Raw genomic sequence first — 18961 nt, forward strand, 5'->3', positions numbered from 1 at the left:
CTGTAACAAAGATGCTGACGGCGTCTATGCTTAAGCCGGGGATTAGGTCGGTGATTAAAAGGAAAGAAAGGGATTCTTTCCAGGTAGCCTTGATAAAGGCAGGTAGAATTTGCTCCTTGCACTACACTTTCACGAAACACGTGTGCTCTGGTCGGCTGCCCGCTAGGAACTGATTTTTTTTGAGTTGAGATAAATTAAGTATCGGAACGTTAAGCCCGATACACGTATTACTTTCATTAAAACCATAAAAAATTTAATTAAAACGTTTAACTTTAACACAGTATAATACAAATCAGTGAGATCATAGAACAATGATTGCCGATTACAAATTTGTTTGGACATGTCCTAAGAACGCGGTCGCATTTGTGTACATCTGTATAATCTGTTTTATGTTATAAATTCGCTATGAATTTCTCCTGCATTGGTAGTTTTAGTAAAATAGTTTCCAAATTCATTTCAAACAGAGTAGTGATTGTTTTGCATGTCAATAAGCAAAAAATAATTTCCCCAAGAAATTTAATACCCTGCATCCTTAGACAAAGAAACAATCACTTCTTTTTAATTTTGCTCAAAGTCAGAAACCTTCATCTCCATAAAAATTTACCTATAAGAAGTGTATGTCCTTACTGATGTGTATACGACAATAAAATGATAAAGGAGGAACAAAAACAGCAACTTTTACTTTAACGAACAAGTGATAATAAAAAAGAATAAAGCTCTGAATTCAACTGAACTGATTTTATTCCAACTCCGGGTGTCAGTTCACTTGAGCTTAAGAGTCATTCTACACGACAGCCGTTCCGTGGTACACGTCGTGTGAAATTTGAGCGAATACGCCTATCTCTATTTTTTTATTCATGTGATGGGTTAGTGGAAATACGGTCTGTTTATTTATATTATTTATTCCTGCGCTAGTTCCCAGTGGAACTGTGAAAAATAAATTGCATAAAACAAAGCCCCAGAACAGAGATTTATATAATAGAATTAGACAAGCATGTTGACAAATAACACCACATCAGTTGAGTTGAGAGTTTATTAGAAATAAGAGGAGACAAATTGAACAGTGCGTACCAAATGATGTGGACTAATAGACAGTTAATATTTAAATTTTATTCGGTTGTGAAACTCATTTCTGGTATAATAAAATATGTATCTTATTGTAAATACACTGTATCAGTGAAATCAATGAAACTGCATAGATATACCGTTAATAAAATTATGAAAAAATTCGTAGACAATATTTTCCACCGCTAATACAGGAAACTCGGCAGTAAGTGAAATTTTTCAGAGTTTGCACTTATTTTGTGAACACCCTGTAAAAGCTATAATTATGAAACTTTGTATTTAGAATTTTGAGATGTGATCAAATCGAAAATGCTATCCACTTCTTTCTTAAAAAAAATGCTTTTTTAAATTTTTGACGGTCTTTTGTTACAGTAGGCTGTAGAAAACATCACAAAATATATCAAAGAGTAGGCCTTTTCAAGTACATAAAAAAAATAATTTTGGAAATCGGCCAACGCCATAAATACAAAGGTGTTCCGACTTCAAGTGAAACACACTGTATAAAACAATTTTTTTCAATTGAATTGAACATAAAAAAAGTGAATTTGAACAGATTTAATAAAAAAAAAGCATTTATTAAAAAAAAAAATTAATATCAAAATATCTATACTTAACATTTCTAAAAGGTCATAAAATACAATAAAAATCCTAAATTAATGTCAGGCGAGATCCTTTTTCAGTGCGTAATACACGTCGTCCACACTGACGTTTAAAATAAGCTTCTGGGTAATATCATTACATTTTGGATCAGTCAATATAAGTCTACAAGCGCTTAACCGAGACACTGCCGATAAAGCTATCGTACTGGACACCATTTTAAAACCTTCGATAGCCGCACATGAGACGAGCATTTTAAAGACATCGGAGAATGTCGTCTCTTCCACACCAGTCCGCTCCACCTAAAAATAAAAATCGTATTCATGCCTTTTAATCATTTCCTAAATTAACTGTACCAGAAAGCGAAGCGAAAGCTTAAAAAAATTAATTTCATTTTAAATTCTCACCTCGGCAACGATGGACTGTAAAATCAACTGTTCGAGCCTGGAACAGCACTTGATAGCCCTAACTTTGGGCTGCGTGATCATGCTAGCCACCGCCTTATTCACGTGGTTCATGCTCACTAACTGAACGCTACTCTCCGACTCGGCGATTTCCGCCGCCCTCCTACATATATCCAATGCTCTCCTCGCGTCTCCAGACACCGACGCGACTTTCCTAGAAGTAAAATTGCACATATCAACTCAAAACACTACAAACTCCTTAAGAAAGCTCTCATTTTACCTGGCGACCAACTGGATAGCATCGGGATTGAAGCATTCCGTTCCAGAGAGGCGTTTTATCACGATTTCTTGCAACTGACCGTGCGTGTAGGCTTGAAACGTCAACCGAGTCAAACCCAGCCGACTCGCCACTCTATTAACGAGTAATCTTTCGGGTAGGTCCATCGTATTGGCTATGGTTATAATGATCAGTTGGTTTTTCGCCTTGCTGGGCCAGTCCAGGAGGTTGTACACGACGTCTTGTCTTCTCGTGTACAAAACGTCCAGCTACAAATAGGGATTATTAATTACGTCATCGACGACGTGTATACTTTTTTTTTACCTCATCGACCAACATAACAGTAGGCACCATTTTTTTGGATTTGGTAAATTTTTCCTCCAGTATACTCTGCGCTTGTTCCCAATGGACGGTTTTTCCAGAAAGTTGTTTTAAAATCTGTAAATAATAATTAAATGCAACAGGAAAGCTTAAGCGTTTAACTGATTTGTTTGCAAGCAAACCACATTCCAATAAACATTATAAAAAAATGGCACAAAGGAAAAGAGGTAATAAAAGATAAAAAACAGTAAAAAAATATACATCAGTTATAATAAAGCTAAAGAAACAAAATAAAGTAAATTTACCTCTACATAAGCCTGCTTAGGTTCAGTCAGTCTCATTCCGTTTATGCTTACGAACACGAATTTTGGAATATCCTTGTTTAGCTGTAAATCACTTATTACAGACGTCACAGTTGCTGTTTTACCCGTACCCGGTACACCGGATATATAGATGCAACTAAAATAAAAATTCAGTCAATACTTTTACAACTTTTACAGTTTCTTGTATTTCCTGAAGACACAAAAAGTTGTTAAGACATCTTGGACTCGATTTATTACAGAAATTTGAACACCGAAAATCTCTATATATTTTCCATTTTTAGTTGATTTTTGTAACTTTTTATACATCAAAACTTTAAATTAGATTAATTTTACAATTTTTGACTTAGTATGAAGATATTAGGATACAGTTTCGCTGTATTCAATATTTCTTGAAAATCAAACTTGAGACATTTGAACTACTGTTTATTTATCTCCTCAGTAGTTATTGTTTTTATTCATAAAAACTATCAAGGTCTAAATAAAAGATGTGAATCAGGAACTAATGGAAAAGTACATTTTGTAAAAAGATGACATCGAGAAAATAGAATGCATCAAAAAAATATCGAGATAATTCTCAAAGATCGAGTTTAAGACATTTGAACTACCTTTTGTCTAACTCTTCAGAATATATAAAAAACACCACAAATTATTTGCACGGAAAGCTATGAAGGCCTAAATAAAGGTTTTGATAACTAATAGAAACAAAACAAACTAACAGAAATGAAAAGCTATTTTATAAAAAAAAAAAAAAGCGAGCCAGAACAAATAATGAAATTTAAGTCTTTTTTATTTTGGGCATACAGTGAACATATTCAAATGTAATTTTTCTATATTCAATATTTCTCGAAAATCAAGCTTGGGACATTTGAACTACTTTTGTTTACCTCTTCAGAAGTTATTGTTTTTATTTATAAAAACTATCAAGGTCTAAATAAAAGTTGTGGATCAGGAACTAATAGAAAAAAGGTGTCGGCGAGAAAATATAATGAATCGAGGTTCTTTTACAGGTTTTACATAGAAACTATCTTTCGATCAGGAACTATAGAAAAAGATTTAAAAAATAACAAAATGAAGTTCTTTTACAGTTTTTGGCTGACTAGGAAAATATTGAGATGTAATTTTGCTGTATATTAAATATTCAAAAATTTATTGTTTTTTTCTTTATAAAAGTCTATTAAAATCTGAATAAAAGTTTTGATCACAAAACTAACACAAATATGAGGAACAATTTTGTAAAAAAAATGAGAATGAGAAAATATCAAATCAAATTTTTTTTAAATTTTTCTAAGTATGAAAATATTGAGATGTAATTTCCTCTATCTTCGATAATTCTCCAAGATTGAGTTGAGACATTTGAACTACCTTTTGTCTAATTGTTCAAAATATACGAAAAACACCACGAGTTATTTGCACGGAAGGCTATCAAGATCTAAATAAAAGTTTTGATAACAAACTAATAGAAACAAAACAAACTAACAGAAATGAAGTCGTTATATAAAAAAAATGAGAGCAAGAACAAATAATGAATTTAGTTTTTTTTTTTATTTTTAACCTAGTATATTCAAATGTAATTTCTCTATGTTCAATATTTCTCGAAAATCGAGCTTGGGACATTTGAACTACTTTTTGTTTATATCTTCAGAAGTTATTGTTTTTTCTTATAAAAACTATCAAGGTCTAAATAAAAGTCGTGGATCAGGAACTAATAGAAAAAAACGCAAAATTTTACAAACCTTTCACCTTTTTTACAAAAAATTGTAAAAAAGGTGACAGGAAGAAAATATAATGAATCAAGGTTCTTTTACAGGTTCTACATAGAAACTATCAAAATCTGAATAAAAATTTCGATCAGGAACTATAGAAAAAGATGTTTCGTAAAAAAATTAGAACGATAAAAAATAAATAATTATTATAAGTTTTTATTTAGTTTTCAGAAATAGTATTAAGATATTAGGATATAATTTTTCTATATTCAAATTCCTTGAAAATAGAGCTTGAGATATTTGATCTATTTTTTTTTATCACCTCCGGGTAAATGAAATCCTCCCAAAAGTTGTCTTTAGATCATAAAAAAAAGCCGTTTTGTAAAAACATGAAAAAGAAAAAATAACAAAATGAAGTTCTTTTACAGTTTTTTACCGACTAGATATCGAGACGTAATTTTGTTATATTATTCAATATTACAAAATTTATTGTTTTTTTCTTCAAAAAAGGCTATTAAGATCTATATAAAGTTTTGATCACAAAACTAACACAAATAAAAGGAACAATTTTGAAAAAAAAAATGAGAGAAAATATAAATCAAATTTTTTTTAAGTGTTTGGCCTAGTATGAAAATATTGAGATGTAATTTCCCCTATCTTCGAAAATTCTCATGGATTGAGACATTTGAACTACCTTTTGTTTAACTCTTCAGAATATACAAAAAACACTCCACAAGTTATTGTTTTTTCTCCATAGAGAGCTATCAAGGTCTAAATAAAATTTTTTATCACAAACTAATAGAAAGGAAACCAACTAGTAATGAAAAGCTTTTTTGTAAAAAAATGAGAGCAGGAACAAATACGAATTTAAGTTTTTTTTAATTTTTGGCCTACTATGGAGATATTTAAATGTAATCTTTCAATATTCAATATTTCTCGAAAATCGAGCTTGGGACATTGGAACTACTTTGTGTATCACGGGACATATTGAAAAAAAAAACCTTAAAAAATGTTATATACTGCATAGAAATAAAGGGAGCTACTGCGTAAAATAAAATGAGCTAGAGAAAAAATAACGAATGAACATAAGGTACAGATTTCACTAAAGGTAATTATTTAAATGACTAACATTTTAAATTCCACTTACCCCCCACAGCCATCGGACAACTTGTCTTCCACAAAATTCAATACGGTATTATATTCTTTATCCCTGCAAGGTAGAGCGTTTGGCACGTACGAAACATGAAGCTGGCTCCTAGCCTTCATTAAAGGGGTCTTATCGCCAGCTACGACGTTACCCCTAGAATGCATCGATGGGGTTATTACTCCCTCTCTGATTAGTTTCGCCCTATTTTTGGGCGTTTTCGGTGTCTGCTTTGGCGTCATATTTCTATTAGTCTTTGGCGTTTTGAAAACAGAACAATCCACGTCGAGCTCTTCCACAGAGTTTGGTTTCTGTCTACGTTTTGGGGTGCTGGGGCTTGCCAAAATAATTCTACAAAGATGTATCAAAGTTAATAAAATAAATGTTGACTTTATTGACTGATTCCCACCTATTTCGATTTTTATTTTTGTCGTTATTTTCGCTCTCCGAGGAATCGGAAAATTCACCGGTATATTTATTTTTGTGCCTCTTCTTTTTAGCGTTGTCAGGAGACGTGTGTTCCTCCAAATCGGCTCTATTTAATCTTATCTTTAAAATAGATCTTCGAATGGATTCGTCAAGGTTGATCCTAGTGAAAAACCGTTGATATTAGTAAATCGTTCTTTGTTAAATTTCTGTTATGGAAAAACATGCATATCAATCAAGAACGATGAGATTTTACAATCGTTTTATGACTGTTCAAAACTCACCTCTTTTTAGGAGTTTTCTCTGTATCCGAATCCGTCACGCTCGTTTCTCTTTTGTTTCTGTCTCGACTAGCTCCTCTCGACGTCGTTAACCTCAACGATCTGCGAACGGAACTCTGAGGGCTCGTATTTGCTTGTGGACTCCAGTGTCCCTCCCGGGATTTTCTTGGTGTTTTTATTTCCCGTTTTTCAGAAATTTCCTGAAAGAGCGGATCTTATTAAAAGTTTTCTACTTTTATTAATAAAAATGTTACACAAGAATTCCACAGTACTAACCTCGTTTGATTTAGTTTTTTTGGGGGTTCCCAATTTTTCCTTAAATTTTTGTGGCGCTTCCGTTTTCCTATTATTACCCGAATCTTCGTAAGAATTAATTCTCTTCCTACCTTTAATAGGCGATATGTAATCTGCGTACGATTTTCTTTGAATCGGTCTAGTCGATTTCCTTTTAATGGGACTTTCAGGCCCCTTTTCCCCTTTTTCTTTGGGGCTGTCGGAGTCATTTAATTTTTCTAGCAGCACAAATGGTTTCGTATTACTCTCAGAAATTCTGAGCTTTAACAGGAAAGGATTGTCAGTATCATCATCGCTTACAATTGAGTAATTCAAAATTGAATCGTTCGTTTCACCAGAGCACGTACCGAAAGATTTGTTTAGGTTCCTTTTGACAGAGTTCCTTTGAACTGGCGAGAAAGTGACATCGGTCGTGGGAGTTTTTATGTTTTTATACCCATTTTTGGGACTTGCTTTCTCCATTTCATCACCTAGACAAACATTTATATTCTCCGAATCGAGTTTCTGTTTCTGTTGCTTCTTAGTGGAACAAGGCTTTCTAAGAGGGCTTTTTGAATTATTCTCACTCAAAATCGTAGATGTGGAGAATATTGGAAACAATCCACTAGTTTTTAAACTATATCGACATAAAAAATATATAGATGAATCTAGCTTATTTTCTTGAATTACGTCAGAGTCATTTTCCTCTGCAAATATCACAAAGCACTTTTTTAAAACTTTATCTGCTTGTACTACGTAATCCTTTGTAATATCTTCAACAATCTTACATAAAAAAAAGATTTATACTCAACTGACAGAGAAATAGAAGCCATTTTAAGACTTACCTCACTATCATAAAAACATGAGCAATCCTCCTTCAATAAAAGTTCTTTTAAATCAGCTGCAAATGAATATTTTCTAACAACTAACTGTACCATTCGAGTCTTATCAATAAATATACAGGATATTTTTGCAACCTCCGTTTTAAGTTCACCATCTATTAATATATAATTTCCTACAGTATAATTGATTCCGTTAAATGTAAATTGCCTGCAAATATGTATAGATAAAGTGAAAATATATCTTTGTAATATTAACTGCTTACCTGTAAAATTCATTGGACGTTTTGTTCTTCTGAAAAAATGCTGGGTAATAACATTCAACTGGAACACGGTCAATCAGTATATTGTTTAAAATATTTTCAGAATGCATTTTTCATTCCTGTATATTTTCTAAAATAAAAATTATGCTAATTATTCTATTAAACTTAAAACACTAATTTAGTCTACCTCAATGATCTATTAAAATTTTCTTTTTGTTTTTAATAAAATATCTTAAAATTCCATCGCAAATTGTACTCGTTCACTAAACTAACCACAAAATAATAAACAACGGGCTTAAAAATGGCAAAATCATAAAATATTTTGGCGGGACCTAACCATAGATCACATAATACAGAAATTATACCAATACCACAGAAACTGTACACTGAGGACCTATAACGTATAGATCTTTAGAACCTTTGCAATTTGTATACATATTCTTTCGATAACAAATTATTGAACTTATCATATAAATCTGATATAAATGTTCATTTTTCACCCTAGATAAATGAGTTTTTCACGTTCAATCATGAAAATGACAGTTCTCAAAAATTGGGGCAGTAGTCCAATATGTATGTAATAAATAATAATACATATATTAAAATTATAAAATGAGGTAGCACGAGTAATGTTACTATAAAAAATTTAAAATAAATTTAATTAAATCGTAACTTAATCATGAAGACTGAAGAAACTCCAGCAGATCCTATATGGACAAATAATGTAGAATTGCTAGCAAACGAGGTATTTGGTACAGTTTTTTATATCTCCTTTAAATTAAATGAACACTTTTCAGGAATGCTTGCCAGTCATCGGTAGTTGTCAGGTCTCTTCCATCTTACAAAATTTAGATGCAAATGACCAAGAAATTAACCACCACAATATGGACTTGATAATCCTACCAGCAAATGATCTCAAACTTCCTAACGTTAATAATTCCTTTAATTCACAAAACAATTACGTTGTGCTGAAAGAAAATGGAAGTGCAACATTTAATACAAAGATAAAAGTGATCAACGCAAATAACACCGAGAAAGCTGTTGAACGCGATAAGAAAAAGAACTTTGAAAATATGTTATATTTTGTATGCAATTTGTGCCCATTTCTCTGTACAAAAGACACAAAGATTACAGAACACTTAGAGAACGCTCATAAAAATAAGACTATTATTAAACTACCTGAATTTAAATGCCCTGCTTGTGCAAATATATTTTTTCACAGAATGTCCTTAAGGTCACATCTAATTCATGATCATGGAGTTGGAAATTCAGACTTGAATCAGATAATTCAAGCCGTCATTTATTATTCTAGTAAAAGCAGTGGTAAAGACAAGGCGGAAAATAAGAAAAATGTTAAGAAAGACCTCGATTTGACTGCAATTAAGAAAGCTTTAACTGTAGAAAATCAAAACTACTCGTCAACTGACGATAACTTTTCTAGTCCAGTCCCGGATATGTGTGACGATACAACTCGGCAGAAGAAAGAGACTAAAGCGATAGCTCTACCTCAAGTCGACATCACGCAGAAGAATTGCGAAAAGATATTCGGTACTCTAATGAAGCAACCCCATCACGTTACCAAGTATATGGATTCCAAAAGATCAAATAAGTGCGTCATTTCAAATTGCAAAGTCCGGTTTCAAGACGTGGACAAGATCACCTACCACATCAGTTGCCACGCCGACTGCGGTTTCAAGTGCCACGAGTGCGGCGAAAAATTTTCATTTTGGAAACCCTTAACCTCGCATTTATGGCGATTGCACAGAATCGACATGGACTTGTACTCTTGTGATAAATGCGAGTATAAAACTTTCAGCCTCGCGAAGTTGAATAACATCCATAAACTTATCCACAGTGAAGTGAGGGGTTATGTGTGTGACGTTTGTAATAAGTCGTTTAAAAATAGCAAACAGCTACGGAACCACAAGATAACGCATAAAAATAAAACGGAAAAGTTGTCGCACGTGTGCGAAGTGTGTTCGAAAAGTTTCACGGATAGAAGACAACTGCGGGTACATATGGACGTGGTGCATAAGAAGATTAGGCCGTATTTGTGTAATTATTGTGGTTATAAAGGTTCGTCGAGGAGTTCGTTGAAGATGCACATCCGTCAACATACAGGTAATACGAGTAGTCTAGTATACAACAGTAAAAATAGGGTATTGCCTCTGAATTCTTGACACACGCACCGATTTTCATTTCACCCCCCTTTACAAAAGTTACATATCCATAATATGTGCTTATTGTTTTTAGGGGGTGAAAACTACCCCTTGTTGCAAAAAACGTAAAAAACCATAGATTTAAGTGTTATGTCAATAGAATAAGCATTCTTTTATGTTTTGAATAATAATTTTTGATTTGTAGCAACATTTCAACCCTTAAAATCTACCCTTTATGAGGAAAAAAAACAAAAATTAGTTTTTGCGGCTCTGAAATGTTTTGACGGAGCAATAATGAAGAATTTAATATTTTTTACTGTTTATGAAATAATACATGAATTATTGCAACGTTTCAACCACCCTTATTGCAAAAAATTTTGTTCACATCTTCATAGCATTTATAATGAATGAAAGACTCATCACTGTTTATAATATTGCTGATGATTCATTGCAGTGTTTCAACTATTAATGAGGAATTGAAGAATTTTTACCTGCTTCAAAACACTCAACGATACACTACTAAATTCAACCAGATTACTTAAAACTCGAAACTTAAATTATGTAATTAGTGAAAGGGAAAATAAAAATTATTTGTGTATTATACAATTATACTTTATTATCAAAAATTAACATATCATCTAAAGAACTATCATCACTGTCGACTTCCTCTGTTTGGTCCGTAATTGGAGGACAATTTTGGCAAGTGTTCCCAAAACATGTTCCACATGTCGCATTACAATGTATTACGTCTCAGAAACTATTGGAATTAAGCCATTTACACCTGACAATTTTCACTAAATAATACAATTCGTTTTTTCACAATAACTTATTTAATTTTTAATATTTTTCATTGCTCTAAAAAGCAATTTGCAGGGAATTGCAAGAGCTACAAATCAACCTTTATAGTTGAAGGGTCTTGAACTCTTCGTTTTCGAGATTTTTAGGTTTTAAGGACTCAAAGAAGGTAGTCCTTACACGCTTAATTTTTGCTCACAGAGAAATTGAAAGAGAGCAAAAATATTATAGAAAAAAAGACCTTTAACTCTTGCATTTTTCACGTATCTTGTTTACTTTTTGAGTTATTTTGAAAAAAAGGAAACTTTTTTTAAATTTAGGCATTCTAACCGGTCAAACTTGCAGAGATTAGTACCTAAATAAAGTCAACTGTACATGGATTACGTTTAGTTTCTATTTTTATGGTTCAGCCATAGATTTTATTGTTGATTTTTTCTCCGAAAAAATTAGATGACCATTTTATTTTCATCATAACTCCGCGAGTTTTTGAGCTACGAAATTTTTTCAAAAAGCATTTTAAAGGTCTTTCCAAGCACTTTAAAGAAGGTTATATTTATTTTCTTCGAAAAATTTGTTCTTTCGCCATTATTTTACGGTAAAAGGTTTGATTTTACTTTCCGAAAAATAAACAATCACCTTTAGAGAGTGATAACTCGGTTATTATTAGTGCTGGCAACTGAAATCGGTTTTTTGGATAGTCAGTTAACCGGTTTCGGATAATTCGGATTTTTACGAAACCCGAAAACCGGTTATTCGATTCTTCAAATAACCGATTATTCGATAATCTATTCAAACATCCGAATAATCGGATTCTTTCTTTATAGCCAATAACTACATAACACCATAATATAGTCTTAGTGTTATATAGTTATTGACACAGGCTACATAGTACATACATATTAGAAGGGTTGAACTATTAAGAGAAATACAGTTTATTTTCATATTTTAAGCTAGGACACAGACACAGACTGATAAAAAAACAGTCACCCACACCCACATACACCAAACGACTAAATCTATTTATATAAATAATAAATTGAAGAATTACACTAACAAGTGCAACTGTTTTAACATTTTAACTACATTAGATTTAACTTTAAAATTTAAAATATGTGAACATCGTATATCTTGTCAGTTTTACAAAGCACCGATTTCCAGATATTCGTTTTTGGGCATTATTCGAGTAACGGGTTATTTGAATAACCGGTTTAGAATATTCGACTATTCGACTAACCGGTTTTATCTGAAATCGGTTTTTATGGAACCCAGTTAACCGGTTTTTGCCAGCACTAGTTATTATTACATCTACGGTAATCAACAAAAATGAATTGATTCCTTATTTCAAAAGCTCTATTTTTGCTTTATATGGGTTTTTCGATAAAACACAAGGTTTTCGAGTTATTTATAAAAAATGGTTGAAAAACATACACTTTTTAGATGAAAAATCAACATTTTCAATTGCAAATAACTCTGAGAATATTAATTTTTGGAAAAAACGTTATGGAGCATTTTTTGCTTAGAATTCATCCCTCTATTGATTTTTGCGCTTAAATTGGGTATCTTCGTTGTCACCCCCATGGTGAAAGCACACATCGGCATGTAACTTTTGTTTCTTGAGCAATTTTCTACTTACTGTTAAAATTTCACGTCAATCGAGGCATGTGTCAAGAATTTGGACCTAAAAACCGTCATATTCTGGGCTATAATGACAATTCATAGCATTTTTTATTTTTTGTCTAAAAGTTGCGTTAAATCATTCCTACATGGCCTTGCTCTGTGTCGGTTCTTATGCGAAACACCCTGTATTTTCTGTTCTTTATAATGTGAACGATTTTCAGTCTTACTTTTAAAAAACCATAAGATTTTGCTTCCAAATTGTATAATCTTAAATCATTATCTCCTATTTGGTTTTTTGCAGGGGAAAAACCATTTTCCTGCGACTCGTGCTCGTATACCACATCGGATCACAATTCGTTGAGGCGGCACAAGCTCCGTCACACTGGCCAGAAGCCCTACAAGTGCACCTACTGTACGTACGCTTGCATCCAAAGCAGTACGTACAAAACCCACTTGAAGACTAAGCATCCCGGGATGGAGAAGGACTTGATGTTTACCTGCCACGAGTGCCAGTTTAGGTCAGTCAATAAGGATATGTTCACGTCGCACTTAATTACCGTACATAAGATCAAACCGCAACCAAACGGTTGAATTAATTTACGTCCTCTGTCATAACCATTGAGAAAACTGCAAACGCAGAACCGATTTTAGATTTATTTTTTGTGCGACGTTTTCGTACGTATTTTTAGGGAAAATTATTTTTAAATTTCAAAAAGATTTATTTCTTTAAACATATTATAGTTGGTACGATTTTTAAAGATAGTAGTTCAAAGAAACAAATAAATAAATAAGAAATATTATGCAAGGTATAAGAAAAAATTCACTGACGTTAATTATTTTTACATCCCAAATAGTAATAATACCAAAAAATTATTTTTAGATATTAATTTTAGTATTGTTAACACAGTATGTGCCATTTTATGGTGCTAAATATTTTTAATGGCGATAAACTAATTTATTATATCCACACATTCGTTACAGTCATTCTCACATTTCATTGAACATAATTTATATATATTTAAAAACTTGTACAAGAAATTACAAGAATACAGTTGGAAATAAGAAAGTTTTACGGTTTTTTCATTATTTTCACTACCATAGCCAGAAATTTTAATTTACAAACCTCGAGGAAGGATCAAGGTAAGAAATAATAATTTTGATTTTTAGATTTTAATTATTTGAATTATTTTAAAGAAATATCACATGCTATTTTTTACATACACAGCTATAAAGTCCTTGCTATTTTTTACTTCTTGGTACCCGTACAACCGCCACCTGAAACTTCCGAAATTTGCCCCAAAGGGCTCAGGGTCTGTATGTCTCCCTTTACCTTTTCCCGGTCCTATTATAAACACCACATTACCTTCGTAAGTATTAATATATTCGAGAAACGCTGGACCGTTATTGAAATAGCAAAACAACAAAGCGTAGTTAGAATTCAGACAGTTTTCTTCCAGGGACTCTTCCTGGTAGTTCAGTTTTATAAATTTAGGATTGGAGTATTTACTTTCCCACCAAGCTTTGTTTATTTCGTAACCAGTGACATCGAAGCCTAAAATCAGTAATTTTTATGTTTAATAGTACACATTTGTTGGATATTCACCTGTGGATTTATTAATAATCCATTCTAATAGTCCACATCCGCACCCGATCGATACAATCCCGTCTAAATTATACTCGTTTAAAACTGTTTTTATAAAATTTAAATTCTTTTCACTGGGCCATACCCACAATAAGTTTAAAGCAGTAGGATCGTCGGAATGTTCGTTAAGTTTCAAGATTTCCTCCCATTTGTTTTCACGATATAACTCTAACACGGTGCTTAAAAATAAGTTTTCCATTTTTCTTTTTTCAACTGATAGAAAGTTACATATACAAACTATTTTTAATCAGTTCTTTGAGCTTTTTTTAGCCCACTGGCATTGAGACGCATAACACTAAGGTTTTGGCTAACGTATAATTAGTTATCAGTGGTGCTTTCAGATTTAAAATTAATGACCTGTTACGACACTAATAGAAAATTCACGATGACTCGTAACAGAAAATGTGTATCATTTCTGTCATTTATAACAATCTGGAAAACCTGGATTTTAATTTAATAATGAAATTTAATAGTTATAAGCATTATTAAGAAAACAATATTCCTATTCATTTGGATTTTGTTCAGAAAAAAAAAGGAAAATTTCTTTTTTTAAAGGCTAAAGTTGAAATTAACTTGTTATTTACAATTCAATTGAAAGAATTGCTGAATGAAAAAATGTTTTTACAGTAACAATTATTTATTTTTAAATTAAACCAAATATGAAAAAATTGATCAAAATTTTGCTAGAGTTAAAAAGTTTCTAAACAAAGTGGGCTAGTGACAAAAAAAATTGGAAGTTATTGTATAGAGGAATAAAAAATATATGTGGTGGTTATAGTTGTTACGATGTCAATTGGAACCTGCAAATCTTAAAGCACAGAACCGTATGCACTTCTGAAATTTCTTCTTATGCTTTGACTATGATGTGTCTCGTAATTTATACTCGAATAGCAATTCGGCGAGTCCGGTATTGGTAAACTAGTCCGCCTGATGTAAAATTGACGGCACGCTGGTCATCAAACCAAACCTGTATTGGTCCACTAGGTCGTAAATAATTTTTTTGTATGGTACAAGGGTTCACTTAGCTTTGCCGCTTTGCCAGTGCCGTGCAGAGCATTGCTTGGCGGGGTATGTTGTTGGTATAATACGTATTATTATTTATTAGTTGATATTATTATTTGTTCTTTGTACTCTTTGAAGCGGAGGATAACGAAATAACTCGGGAAAATCCCCAAATAGTGGAACCGGTTTTTGTCGAAAGTATCGAAACAAACTCAGAGTTTAAAAACAAAAATTTACACGTAAAAGGTCAACATATTATATTAAATATTTATGAATGTTTGAAAATTGAAAATAGTGAACAATGTTATAAAAAAATTAGGAAACGGAATAACGAATTAACTAAGATATCCAAAAAAGGCCAACTTATCGCGTAATTAAAGAAGGATTGATCACGGTACAAACAGGAAACAGAAAAATTAAAAATTAAAGAAAATTGACGATTTTACCAGATGTAATGCGGCGCACAATTTATATGTGTAAAGAAAAAATTCCTACTTTAAACATGATTCGAGATAAATTAAGCGATTATCCTGATTATAAAATTATAAATCTTTAGATATTTTACGACATGCTTTATTACAATGCGGTTTTAAACATAAAAAACTTGACAATCGTATGGTAATTATATGGTAATATAACTCAGAATATAGTAAATCTAGACGAGACAGGGCTAAATCTTCTGGACGTCTATGGATTCCGTAGAATTTATGAGTTAAATGTTTTTATACGGTTCCAATTGAGATCGTAACAACTATATATTTGTTCGGTATCTGATTCTTTTATAGAAAATTATTCTAAATAACGTTGAAACACGTCAATTAAAGACTGAACTGTAACCCATAAACGGTCAAAATCGATAGTCGTTTTCGTGATATTAAGAAACAAAGCAATTTTGGAAATAGGTAAATTATAGGTACTTATTTTGAGTCAAGGAGACTGTGATCTTCCGTTGTACACGTAATTTCCTAGCACCCTGTACATCGCGGATAGGTTGACATTTAATCAAATAAATATTTATCTTGACAAAACTGTATTATTTCAAGTTCACATTGAATGGCACAAATATTTTCTATTTTATAACGGTATAAACTTTTCCAAACTTTTATTCATAAAGAACAGATTAAACACATCGTTGTAAAAGTCTGGATAATAATCACAGGCCCTCTTACAGTCAGGTGTAAAGTTAACTTCTAATATTTTTGGTTGCATTGCGGCATTTTCTGTCCATTCTAACATTAAATCAGCGGCGTAAAGCGCTCTTGACTGGGGATTTTCGGCGATACCCAACGGTGGGGGTTCCAAGGCTCCACACTCCAAAATTTCCCTCAACATTTTTACGATAGACTTTTCTACCGTCGCCCACGGATAGTTACAATACTGTCGTTCCCAATGCTCTTTAAATTCTTCACATTTCATGTGCTTTAGCTGCGTATTCTCGGTATAGTTCATTACAGTAAAATGTTTCTCGTAATTGTCAAATTCGTTCAATTCAAACGGTACGTTTGCGAATCGCAGGAAAAACTCTTTATACACAAAAACCTCTAATGGTTTCACACATTTTAACAAAATAACATACCTTATATCGAATTTCACAAAACCGTTACGTTCCGGACGGTAAAATAAGACGGGATTTGTTATGTACTTCTGTACAATTTTTGGACCCGTCGTAGCGAGCTTCATTATATAATCTAAGTTGTCGGTGATGTGTATGTCTAAACTCCTCGCTAAGTTGCAAGGTTTTACAATCCAATAATTGTCTGGCCCTTCGTCGTGCCTCTGTTGAAAATAACTCACAAAATTAGTAATTTCAGTTAATAAATTATACGTAACGGGTAACCATTTCACAGAATTCTTCCTTCTACACGTTATGCAAAGTAAATCCTTCACAGTCAAAACATACTCGAATGGAAACTGACTAACAAATTTCTCAGGAGACTTACTTAATGTTTCAAAGTCTTTAAAATGTTCAGTAAGCCATAATATATCAGCTTCATCCTCATTTTCAACTATTTTGAACTTGTTATCCGTCAGGAATTCTTTAACTAAACTATACTGAGTGAAAACTTTAAGGACACATCTCGTTTCTTTACTTTCTTTATTTGTAAAATTCGACAAAACCGGCAAACTTTCTTTTACGTGACCAGATAAAAAGTAATCTTCCCCTGGCATCGGTGGATATATACTATAATGTCTAAACGACTTAGGCACCCACGGTAGTAGAAATGCCGATCTTTTTTCAGGATCTGTTATACCTTCTGCGAAATCACGAAATATTAAATCAGCTTCGTCGATATCTTCAATGGGGAACAATAAAGAATAAGTGATTTGTTCATCGCTGTAGTAAAACGGAACGATTCGACAATTTGGATTATCGTTATGTAAAACTGAAGTGCCAATTTCATCCATAATGTACCAAACTGGTAATTTATCCTCTATAGTCGTTGCACTTCCAATCGTATACATATTGTTAAATTTCCACATACAGTTGAAGATGGCGTCCACTAAATCTTCTTTCTGCATCTTATCACTGTCATTTAAATCAAACATCTTGCATAAACGTTCCCTAAGTGAATCGTGAAGCATAAGTGTTTGTTTCGCCTTTTCAACACGATACGTCCATGCATGATCGATGAGATAAATATGTTTGGGATCCAAACGATCAATTTTTGATAAGGCTTGTAGAGCCCAAATAGGTTCGTGGTGCTGTCGTTCTTGATCGTAATCTAGTTTCAAAAGTTGAAATGTATTTCCAGCATTAAAAGATTTGTGTATTAGTTTTTTATACAGAGTATTCCAGAAGTGTTGTGGGATGTTAGATGCAACAAGTTGATCTTTATGTATATTAAGAAAAGCTAATATTTCAGAATCATGGCCCATTTTTAAGTATATCACTAACCATAAGATATATGATAATTAAAGATAACCTTACAAAACACAAGATGAAATAACCTTATTTTACCACAAACCACAACACAGCAATCTGTGCATTGCATGGATGTATGGATTACCAGAGAAAAAGTAATTTGTCTGGGAGCTACATTTTTTTCCCAAATAGAATAGACCTAACCTCCGAGTTAATAATTTCTCCTGAGCTGACGATTTGAAACCAATTTATGGTGACAAATGTTAAGAAAGTAATTAGTATTTAGTCATTATACATCGTACTTAACCTAACCTGACTTTCATAAATTGTTTTTTTCTAAAGTCTCGCGCATACATTGGTTGTAAACCCCGCTTAATAAAAGCAGAGTCCAGATCTATTCTATTTGGGAAAATAACTTGGATTTCAGTTATCATTTTAATCAACAAATAATTTTGTAGGTTTCATTTGATTACTATTTTCGTGTATGCTTTCACTTTATAGAGCGTTTTAACTACAGTAAACAAAACGAGTGTTTTTATTTTTTTTGCAGTTCCATTAATATAGACCTATTATAAAAAATAAGAACTCTTGATTATTATATTTTGTTTTTGTATTACTCGATCCATGGGAGCGCGCGCCATTATTCTATGGCTAGAAATTGGCCTCAATGATTTGGGATCGAGGGGGATTATCCCTCTTTATCCTGCCTCATCTCGTGTAGGCCTGGACAGCCTTCGTAGGTGGGCCCCATCCGTCGTCTACCCCGACCGCAAATGCGGCCGGTGTAGGCGCTTTGTGGGACCTCCTTTTGTCCTGGCTGGGCCCCGCCGGCTAGGGCCCTTTCTTCTGGCGCTCTTCTTGCTTCGCCGGCTCGTCTGTGTAAACCCCGGGGGTAGTGTCATGTTTATGTGTGGTATGGTTGGGTAGGGTAGTGCGGCTATGCAGCCTGGGATGCGCTTTGCTAAGG

The 18961-nt window shown here is 32.8% G+C and overlaps 4 protein-coding genes across 4 annotated transcripts; 1 reads left to right on the top strand and 3 right to left on the bottom strand.

Moving 5' to 3' along the window:
- Positions 1 to 1688: 1688 nt before the first annotated feature.
- On the bottom strand, positions 1689 to 8179 carry LOC108915099 (origin recognition complex subunit 1). Its single transcript, XM_018721064.1, has 12 exons — positions 8104 to 8179; positions 7920 to 8046; positions 7660 to 7864; positions 6818 to 7597; positions 6545 to 6741; positions 6244 to 6423; positions 5838 to 6185; positions 2970 to 3123; positions 2668 to 2781; positions 2347 to 2612; positions 2070 to 2280; positions 1689 to 1964 (listed from the first exon to the last, which is right to left on the bottom strand). The coding sequence occupies exons 2-12, from the start codon at positions 8024 to 8026 to the stop codon at positions 1725 to 1727; spliced, it is 2802 nt and encodes a 933-aa protein (XP_018576580.1). The 5' UTR covers positions 8027 to 8046; positions 8104 to 8179; the 3' UTR covers positions 1689 to 1724.
- Positions 8180 to 8453: 274 nt separating this feature from the next.
- LOC108915096 (zinc finger protein 708-like) lies at positions 8454 to 13557 on the top strand. Its single transcript, XM_018721059.1, has 3 exons — positions 8454 to 8661; positions 8714 to 10037; positions 12789 to 13557. The coding sequence occupies exons 1-3, from the start codon at positions 8596 to 8598 to the stop codon at positions 13076 to 13078; spliced, it is 1680 nt and encodes a 559-aa protein (XP_018576575.1). The 5' UTR covers positions 8454 to 8595; the 3' UTR covers positions 13079 to 13557.
- A 90-nt stretch (positions 13558 to 13647) lies between these two features.
- LOC108915102 lies at positions 13648 to 14499 on the bottom strand. Its single transcript, XM_018721066.1, has 2 exons — positions 14091 to 14499; positions 13648 to 14039 (listed from the first exon to the last, which is right to left on the bottom strand). Exons 1-2 carry the CDS (start codon positions 14326 to 14328, stop codon positions 13687 to 13689), a joined length of 591 nt encoding a protein of 196 aa, XP_018576582.1. The 5' UTR covers positions 14329 to 14499; the 3' UTR covers positions 13648 to 13686.
- A 1643-nt stretch (positions 14500 to 16142) lies between these two features.
- On the bottom strand, positions 16143 to 18071 carry LOC108915097 (tubulin--tyrosine ligase-like protein 12). Its single transcript, XM_018721061.1, has one exon. The coding sequence runs from the start codon at positions 18006 to 18008 to the stop codon at positions 16206 to 16208; it is 1803 nt and encodes a 600-aa protein (XP_018576577.1). The 5' UTR covers positions 18009 to 18071; the 3' UTR covers positions 16143 to 16205.
- Positions 18072 to 18961: the final 890 nt, after the last annotated feature.

Source organism: Anoplophora glabripennis, unplaced genomic scaffold, assembly GCF_000390285.2.
Source record: "Anoplophora glabripennis isolate ALB-LARVAE unplaced genomic scaffold, Agla_2.0 scaffold970, whole genome shotgun sequence".
Taxonomy (NCBI): domain Eukaryota; kingdom Metazoa; phylum Arthropoda; class Insecta; order Coleoptera; family Cerambycidae; genus Anoplophora; species Anoplophora glabripennis.